The following is a 9332-nucleotide window of genomic DNA, read 5'->3' as shown; positions in this document are numbered from 1 at the left end:
CCGCGCTGAGGGCGCGCCCTTCCGCGTGCCAGACGCCCCGTGCAGCCCCCGCCGGCGCTGGCCAGCCTGCTTTCCCCTTCGGGGCCACCGGGGCGGGCCCGGCCCCAAGCCCCACGCCCCTCGGCTGCCCGCGGGGGACGACCCGGGCGGGGCGGGGCGTGCACGTGCTCACAAGGGGCGGGGGCGGCGGCGCCCGGCGGGCCTTTCCCAGACCCCCGCCGCGGCCCCACGTGGGCGCTGAGCGTCTCGGGGGGCGACCGGCGCGAGGTCCCGCCCCAGGGCCCGGGAGCCAGTGAGCGCGCGGGGGGGGCGGGCCCTCGAGGGGGCCACGCCCCCGGAGGGCGGAGTCCGGCGGGGAGGTTTAAGAGCGTGGGGCGCGGGCAGTGGACAGCCCAACGCGCCGCGGGACCCGGGATCCTGCGCGCCGGTCTGCGGGGCGGGGCAGGGCAGGGCGCACCGGGCAGGGCGCGCCGGGGGCCGCCACCCCACCATGCTCAAGCGCTGCGGCCGACGCCTGCTGCTGGCGCTGGCGGGCGCGCTGCTCGCCTGCCTGCTGGTGCTCACGGCGGACCCGCCCCCGCCCCCGGTGCCCGCCGAGCGCGGCCGGCGAGCGCTGCGCAGCCTGGCGGGCCCCGCGGGGGCGGCCCCGGCTCCCGGGCTGGAGGCGGCGGAGGCGGCGGCGGCTCCCGCTGCGCTCGCCCGCGAGGTGCACAGTCTGTCCGAGTACTTCAGCCTGCTGACCCGCGCGCGCAGAGACGCGGGCCCGCCGCCCGGGGGCGCCCCCCGCCCCGCCGACGGCCACCCGCCGCCCCCAGCGGAGCCGCTGGCGCCCCACGACGTCTTCATCGCGGTCAAGACCACCAGAAAGTTTCACCGCGCGCGCCTCGACCTGCTGCTGGAGACCTGGATCTCGCGCCACAAGCAGATGGTGAGCCCCCACGCCTGGGCGGGGTAGGGGTGCCGTCTTGCGCAGCTGGTGGCAGTATACGAAGGGCGCCAGGCTGCACTCTGTCCAGCCACCTGGAATATCTGGGGTGGTGACACCAACCCGTCCCTTTCCAGACCAGTCTCCTTGATGGGGTCACTCTCCCCATAGAGTTGTGGAAGTGTCAGATGGGGACCCTACTCCATCCAACTTCCAGAGTCTTGGATGGTATGCGTTGACCCTACACACCAGCTGCCAGTTTTTGGGGGTTTGGTGCCCTGTGATGCTTCTTACGCCCTTCTCCTCCCCAAACTTTGGAGCGCATTAATAAGGTGCAGTTGTCTCCACACCACCCCAAGGCAGATTCTGAGTGGGGCATCCACCCTGGGCTCAGACCCTTCCCTGGAGAGGACGACGCTTTCGTCAGTGATGGGGTCAGGGTTAGAACCACCCCTGCCGCCCCGCATAGGGCTGGGAGAGTCTTTGCTGTGGAATGAAGACAAGTCTTTGCTAAAGATGACTTTGGGTGGGTGTGAGTGAGTCCTGGAGGATGTATCTGGAAAGAGAGCACCGGGTTTTGGGGGCCTGTGCGGAGACCCTCTCCCCACAGCGTAGGAATCTTTGGAGCCTGGAACCTTGTGCTTTACTGCACCCTAGTTGAGCACCAGCTTCCTCCACACATAATAAAGACACACCCCACTTTGAAAATCTCCCTCGGGGCTGCAGCAGGACGGTTGGGTTGGGGCGGGACAGGGCAGTGCGGGCCCCGCCGGAGGGCGGGAGGGGCAGCGGGGGAACGCCCCTGGGCTGGGAGATTCAAGGGACTAAGTGGGCATTTGGGGTAAAGTTGAGGGACCCTTGCCTGGGACGAGGGCTCAGAGAAGACCCCACACCTGTTCCTCCCTGTTGGAACCTCAAGGCCTGGGATCTTCTGGGGTGGCTGAGCCCTGTTCGGGGACAGGGTTCTGGTGAGGTCATGATGGGGGCCGGGGTGGGGGGAAGGGTCCTCTCTGGTCCCAGCGTTGCGAGGGGGGCCCTGGGAGTCCCGTGGCAGCCTCCTGGGAAAGCAGCATCCCCTTTCCCAGGGGCTCAGCGGGCCGGCGGGAGGGGGCGGCGGGGGCCGCGGGTTTTGTTTGGCCGCCGGGCCGTTAGGATTCCCAGCGCCCGGCGGCTCTCACGCCGGCCGCTTGGGCAAGGTAACAAAGCCCCTTTCTCCAGCGGAGAAAGGCACCCGGCCTCTTGTGTGCAGCTATGCGCTCCATGGGAACCGCCGCTGGCGCGCTGGCCACTCAGGTTGCCTGGCGATGAGGGGGCCTGCGGGCCCCCCCATCCCTGACTGACAGCCCTTGTGGGGCACCATCCCTGAGCCGGGCACCCTACCCCCAGGACTCGGCCTTCCTGCCATGTGACCTTTGGCAGCATTCAGCCCCCTCTGGACCGCCCCCGGGTTCTGAGCTCTGCTCGTCTTGGACTTTGGGGGCTTTCTCCAACAGAGGGGATGTGGTCAGGGGGGTCTCAGGTACGAGTCCCAGCAGGGGTGATCTTGGGCAAAGCCCAGGGCCTTTGTGACCCTCAGTCTCCTCATCTCTGATGTGGGGCAAGCATCGTCCTTCCAGTATGGTGTTGTGAAAGAGGGCGGCCAAACCTGGAGGTGGAGGGAATGAGCCCAACAGGTCCTCAGGAACCGGGGCGGGGGGTGGGGGGGGGCGACGTCACTGCCCTGGGCCCTGACGTCCCTGTTTAAGGGCTGCTCAGTTTCCTCTTTGACGGCTGACCCCAACCAGGAGAAGCTGAATCTGCCCCCCCACCCCCACCCCGGCATCAGTTCTTGTGTCACAGCGAGCAAGAGTTCCTCACCTCCCCGTGTGGGGGAGGGGGTCCTCGAAACCGTCACAGCTGAGGGTCCTCCTCTCCCAGTCCTGTGCATGGTGATTCAGACCCACTTGGATGTGGAACACCCGAAGAAGTCAGGGCTTTGGTGGCGGAAACCCTGAGAGGCTGTGCAAGCTGAGAGTGGGCATCTGACTCACATGGAGGGTTGGGAGACTTCCTGGAGGAGGTGCCATTTGAGCTAGACTGAGAGCACAAGCATGGGGTATGTGTAAAACACTTCCCGCAATTGGAGTGATAGTAGGGGGGTGGGGGGGGATGGCGGTCAGCAGGGACCACACTACGACAGTCCCTGAAGTCCAGGACGAGGGGCTGGGCCTTCGGCCCCCACGTTCCTCCCCCACCCCTCCAAGTGGTGGGCCAGGCTGCCGCGGCTGCCACCACAGCGGCCACAATTGCTGGGGGAGAGCTTGGCATCCTGTGTTTCTTTGAATCGCAGCTCCAGGAACAATGCCGCTTCCTGTGGGTGTCCCCCCCGCCCGCGCTGGGCCAGCCCTGCCGCCCCTGCTGCCCCCCTCTTCCTCCTTCAGCCCCATCGTAGGGAAGTGGGGAGGTGGCCCGGAGGGGGGTGGTCTCAGTCCCTGGGAGGCACTTTGGGCTAGATTAGCACCACCTCTGCCCCCTGGCTGTGACCACAGGCTGGAGGCTGCCCCTCTCTGGTCCTCAGTTTCCCCACTGTCCACCCAGGTAGTACAGTGTCTACCTCTCAGGGCCGTTATGGAGACCAAAGAAAGGAGTCAGTCTCAGTGCTTTGCTCTGGGTACATACATGTGAGCTCTCGTTATGCCCATTTGACAGAGGGGGAAACTGAGGCTCTGAGCCACCAGGCAGCCTGTCTGTGGCTTTCTCTGCTGGTTGCTCTGATGCTGGGAGACCGGAGGCCTGGCACCCTCACACCCCCCACAGCCCCACCCTTCCCCGAACTCCTCTTCAGGCCGCCTGCCTTGCTCTCCCCGAAGCTGAACAAAGGTGACTTTAATCTCCGTAGCCTTGGGCTGGGTTTTTAGGGCACCACCAAAGCGCGGGAGAACAGGCCTCGCTTGATCTCATTAAGAAAGCATTTTCCTTTTAATCCAGCGACGGCAGTGCGCGTCTGCACTGGCCGGCCTGGGCCTCCCACAGCATTCCTGGGCTGAGATGCTGGGGAGTGGGTGGGGGGCTGGGTGCGAGTCTGTGCGTGCGGGCCGCCTTGGGGTGCCTGCAGGGCCCTGGAAGGAGGGGGTGCGTGCATGGAGAGGACATACCTGGGGCCTGCCCCTTCTCCAGCTCTAAGCCAGCTCAGCAGCTCATGGCCTCACCTGAGTGTGTGTCCGGGTCTGGAGTCAGGCTGGGCAAGGGGCTGGAGCCATCCAAAGGAGGGTGGGGACCCCAGGTGGGTCCCCCGGTTCCTGGGTGTGTGCTGTGCTCTGAGCCTCCGCATGCCAGAGCCTCCCTAGGACCCATAAAAGGAAACTGAGGTCTGGTGGGCACGGAGGTGGGGGGGTCTCCCACCGCCTGTGCTCAGAGCCCACCCCCCCCCCCCACTTCGGCCATGGGCCCCAGGCTTTGCACTCAGCCATGCCCGGGTGCGCTGGGCGGCACGCGCTGGGCGGGCCAGGCAGAGGAAGGAACATTCCTCCCCGTGTGCTGACGGGCCCAGGCGGGTGCCGGCAGCTCCTGGCCCCGCCCCGCTGCCCGCCCCCTTCCTCGGAGCGCTCCTGGCAGGGGTGGCCCAGTGCTGGCACAGGTGGAGCCTTGATGTGGCCTTGGGCAAGGCCCGTCTGCCAGCCTGGATTTCCTTGCCGGAGCTGCGGGGGGGGGGGTGGGGGGGTGGGGGGGGCGTAGGGGGAGGAGGGGAGCTGCTGGGGGTACTGCTCTGTGGGCTGGGGCACAGGCGGTTTCCTGCCTCAACCCTGCTGACCGTCGGAGTCTCCAGAGAACAGCGGTGGCTTCTTTGGCTCAGAGAAGGTGACCTGCCCGGCCAGTCACACCGCTCGGGGCGAGAGGGGCCAGGCTTCAGGGCCCGGCCCAGAGGACCGCAGTGCTGTGGCCGCACCCCTGCCCGTCGGACCTCTCGCCCAGCCTGGCCCAGTTAAACAGGCCAGCTGTATGGTAATGGGCAGCACGGCCACTCCCGCTTAACGCGGCCGAGTTAAGGCCAGCCCGGCGCCCCTCGCCGCGCGGCCCAGGACAAAGCTGGCGGACAATGCCTGGTGATTCATCCTCCCTCCGGGCCCTTTGTCCGCCAGGGCTTGGCGGCCGTCCAGCAGAGGCCTTTGTCCCTGACTGATTGAGACTTGGCTTCCCGAAGCCGACCTCCTCTGCCTGTCCCCCCACCACGGCCCTCTACCCCCTCCCACAGGCTAGGCGCTGTGTCAATAAGGGTGTGTGCCCCGCCAGGTGTGTGGGGTGGGCGGGGAGCCGGTTACCTGGTGGGTGGGCGGGGCGCCCCACCTGGCTCGTGCCGGCACAGCCGCTGGGTGACCTTGGGCCCAGCTGTCGACGGGGCGATGGGGGGGGGGGGTGTCTGCAGGAGTCCCAGCCCCCAGCCCTCCTTCTACTTAGAATGGGCACTTGAGACCCACTCCGTGCACCTGGGGAAACTGAGGCCCACAGCAGAAGGACGGAGAGTGGGTGTGGCTGAGCTCTAGCTGCTGAAGCCCCAGGGTGCCCAGCCCTGGACGTCCCCCACCGTGGCCCCGGGGGCAGGGGAGACACAGAGCTGCCTATTCAAGACCACGTTTCTCCTTCCAGACGTTCATTTTCACCGACGGGGAGGATGAAGCCCTGGCCAGGCGCACCGGTGAGCCCCGGGCTTGGGGGGGAGGCGTGGGGGGCTCCACGCCTGGGAGGAACGCTTCCCTCCCCTCCGGAGAGGTCACCGAGGCCACGGGCCAGGGAGGGCAGTTTACTCAACTGGTTTGCTCAAGGCTCCGCCCTGCCACTCGGGGAGCCCCCCCACCCAATTCTCATGCAAATGAGGCCCTTTCAGCTCCCGGGGCCCTTTGAGCTGATGTGGCGGCAACAGGTGGCCGGTGCTGGGAAAAAGCCGCCTGAATGGGCAGGGGCGGGATCGGGTTGTCCCGGAGGAGGGGGGGCTGGGGGGGGCGGGCGTGATCTCCAGGCCTTGAGCCTTGTGCGGGGCGGGGGGGGGGGGGGGGGGCGGAGGGAGGGGGCCGCTGCAAGGTACAGCTTGAACCCGGGGCGCCCTGGGACAGTCACCCACTCTGTCCTGCTCTGCTGTGGCCGCCGTCCTCCCCGAGCCAGCCCGGACCCGCTTACAGCCCCCTGCCTTGTTCACAGGCAACGTGGTGAACACCAACTGCTCAGCTGCCCACAGCCGCCAGGCCCTGTCCTGCAAGATGGCCGTGGAGTTCGACCACTTCATGGAGTCCGGGAGGAAGTGAGTGTTGGCCCCGGTCCCTCAGGTGCCTGCTCCGGAGGTCCTCCCCCCAGCGATGCTCTCTCTGCCTCTCTCTTCCTCTCTCTACCGGCCCTGCTTCTCTCCAGGTGGTTTTGTCACGTGGATGATGACAACTACGTCAACGTCAGGGCTTTGCTGCGGCTGCTGGCCAGCTACCCGCACACCCAGGACGTTTACATTGGCAAGCCCAGTCTGGACAGGCCCATCCAGGCCACGGAGAGGGTCAGCGAGAACACGATGGTGAGCGTTCCCCGCCCCGTGCCCCCCACGCACGGCTGAGTGGAGTGGGGAGGAGGCCAGAGGTGTCCCTGTGGCCTGGGGTGAGGGTCTCACGGTCCCCTGCATTCCCTCCTGCAGCGTCCCGTCCACTTCTGGTTTGCCACCGGTGGGGCTGGCTTCTGCATCAGCCAGGGGCTGGCCCTGAAGATGAGCCCGTGGGCCAGGTGGGTGCCCTGGTACACAGGTGAGGCCGCCCTCGGTCCCAAAGACCCCCCCCTGGCTTGGTTTGGTTCACTTTCCCAGCTGCGGGTGCCCCAACCTCACGTGCGCAGGCAGGCCGCGTCACGTTCCCCACCACTGGTCCCCTCCCGCCTGCCAGGCACGAGGGCTGGTGTGAGCACCGGCCCCAGGCACCGTCGGGCGGGACTCCTTTCTGCACCCAGTCGCCCCCGGACTCAGAATTGTCAGGCTGGCGCAGAGGAGGGTGCCGGGCTGGCACGCGAGCCTGTGAGGAACGCAGACGGGGTCTGTACCCTGCTCCACAGGGGCGTGTCCCCCTTCCCTTGGAGCTGGCTTCTTCCTTCTGTGCTGGTGCTGCCTGGCAGGATCCTGCCGGGCTGCCAGTGGGCGGCTGGCTCCCGCCTCGCCTCAGCTCATCCCCTCTCGTCCTCTCCTCCCTTTCTGCAGCAGGGGCCACTTCATGAACACGGCCGAGCGCATCCGCTTGCCGGACGACTGCACCATCGGCTACATCGTGGAGGCCCTCCTGGGGGTGCCCCTCATCCGCAGCGGGCTCTTCCACTCCCACCTGGAGAACCTGCAGCAGGTGCCGGCCTCGGAGCTCCACGAGCAGGTGCGCCGCCCGCCGCCCAGCCACGAGCGAAGGGGCAAGTGGGCAGGGGAAGGAAGTGGGGGGAGGAGGGAGCGCTGGGTGGTAAATAGGGAAGTCGGGAAGGGCCGCCGCTGGGATACCCAAACCCCCCACTGGCGGGACCCTGCTCACACCCCATGCGACACTCCCACTCTGTGCCGTCTGGGGCTTTTCCTGCACCAGCAGACGACTCTGCTGGCCCTCGCCGAAGTCCCCGCCCTGGACCTCACTCCCGGCTTGTGCAGAGCAGGTGGGGTGGGTGCAGCGTGACTCACAGACCTTCCTTCTTGGTCCGGGGGAGGCCAGAAGGCGAGGCTGTCCTGGCGCCCCGAACCGCAACGGCCGGCTGTGGACAAAGCCGGGGGCGCGGGGGCAGCTCCCGGCTTCACTCTGCCCCTCCCCGCACAGGTGACCCTCAGCTACGGCATGTTTGAAAATAAGCGGAACGCCATCCACGTGAAGGGGCCCTTCTCCGTGGAGGCCGACCCGTCCAGGTGAGGAAACTGAGGCCCAGAGAGAGAGGTTGTGACCTATGTAGGGTCCCCTAGGGCGTCTGCCAGAGCGGGTGTGGTTGAGCGGCTTGACTACCAAGAGGGCGCCTCGACGCCCTGCTCATGCCGCAGGGCCCCTCCTGGTGCGGCGGGTCGGACGATGGGTGCTCGGCCCGCCCTCCCCGCACGGACCGGCCCCCTGCTCTGTCCCCACAGGTTCCGCTCCATCCACTGCCACCTGTACCCAGACACGCCCTGGTGTCCTCACACCAGCATCTTCTAGCCGCCACGGCTGAGACCCCGTCCTCGGGCGCCCCTGGTATCCAAAGGCCCCGGGGACCCGTGTTGTGCCGCCCTGGCCTTGGCGTTCGAGGCTCCCCGGGGCTGTGCCTACGTCTGTGTGTGTGCCGTGCGCCGGTCCGTGGAGCAGACTGCTGGGCGGTCCTGTTCTGCCAGGGAGCGGGCAAAAGGGCCACTTGTCTGCGTTCCCACGTGCCTCTGTGCCTCGGGTCAGCGGGCTCCAGAGCCCCATCCCGGAAGCACGTGCCTGCATCGGAGGTCGCTCTGAGGGCAGTTTTCTTACCATCTCAGAGTCTTAGAGCAACATGGGGATTGGGGGCTGCTCTGCGTGGACCTGCAGGCTCTGTGCTGGGGCACCTGCGCCCTGAGATCCTGGCCCCTCCTCAGAGCCCCCGGGACAACTGAGTGTTGCTCAGTGCAGGGAAGCCGGGTTCTGTAGGGGGCGTCCCGAGCCCCCTTCTCCCACTGAGCTCTGGCCCAGGCACTGGGAAGCAGAGAAACAGCACCTGGGTCCAGCCACTCCTTTAAGCTCCTAGGGGCCGTGTGGCTAGGGGAACAGTGGCTCCCCTCCCGGCCGTCCTGGGTGGGGAGTCTCTCCAGCCCTCTCTGGTGTCTTCTCTTTGTCTCTTCCCACGATGGGGAGACAGAGCTGAGCATTTTATCTCCTCTTTGAAGCAGAGAGAAAGTCGCCCATAGTGGGTGTGTCTGTAAATATTGTGACAGTATTTTTTTACTGTGCTGGTTTCTCATAAGGGGGTGGGTAAAAAGTAGGGTGTTTTGTCGTTTTTTCTTGGGGGGGGGGCAGGTGTTATTTTATCTTTTCTGTGGATCAGAAAAAGCAGAAGCCAAACGTGAGATATCTTTGTCGTTAAAGCTGATGGAAATGTCCAACACTGCACGTATTTATATGTCCCGGGCTCTGGACTCTCCTCCCCCACCTCGTGCATAGTACCTGTCTCCCACAGGCCCAGCATGGTGCACCTGGCCCGTGGGATGTGTTTTGTCTTCTGTTTTTCCTTCTGCAAAGACATAGGTAGGAAAGCGACAGATAATGGGAAAGTTCTCAGGGAATTGAAGTGTGGTTGCTATGGTGACGTCCTTTGCTGTGAATAAAAGTGCTCTTTGGGGCAACCCCAGGGGTCCTGGTTTTGCTGGAAGTTGGGCCTGAGGTGCAGGTCTGTCTGAGGTGGTTCCAGGGGACTGGGGGCTCAGGTACTCATGTGGGGGCGGTGG

General features: G+C 66.1%; 1 protein-coding gene across 2 annotated transcripts; it reads left to right on the top strand.

Moving 5' to 3' along the window:
• The first annotated feature begins 377 nt into the window (after positions 1-377).
• LFNG (LFNG O-fucosylpeptide 3-beta-N-acetylglucosaminyltransferase) lies at positions 378-9235 on the top strand. 2 transcript variants are annotated; one of them, XM_053213209.1, is made up of 8 exons: positions 378-928; positions 5549-5597; positions 6098-6197; positions 6305-6458; positions 6576-6661; positions 7128-7290; positions 7717-7802; positions 8016-9235. In XM_053213209.1, exons 1-8 carry the CDS (start codon positions 491-493, stop codon positions 8080-8082), a joined length of 1143 nt encoding a protein of 380 aa, XP_053069184.1. In that variant the 5' UTR covers positions 378-490; the 3' UTR covers positions 8083-9235. The 2 variants fall into 2 exon arrangements, with proteins under 2 accessions (XP_053069184.1, XP_026898169.1); XM_027042368.2 differs by having other exon boundaries at positions 379-928; positions 7125-7290.
• The last annotated feature ends 97 nt before the right edge of the window (positions 9236-9332 follow it).

The sequence above is a fragment of the Acinonyx jubatus genome, chromosome E3, assembly GCF_027475565.1.
Source record: "Acinonyx jubatus isolate Ajub_Pintada_27869175 chromosome E3, VMU_Ajub_asm_v1.0, whole genome shotgun sequence".
NCBI classification, from domain to species: domain Eukaryota; kingdom Metazoa; phylum Chordata; class Mammalia; order Carnivora; family Felidae; genus Acinonyx; species Acinonyx jubatus.
This window is presented reverse-complemented; position numbering and strand designations above follow the sequence as displayed.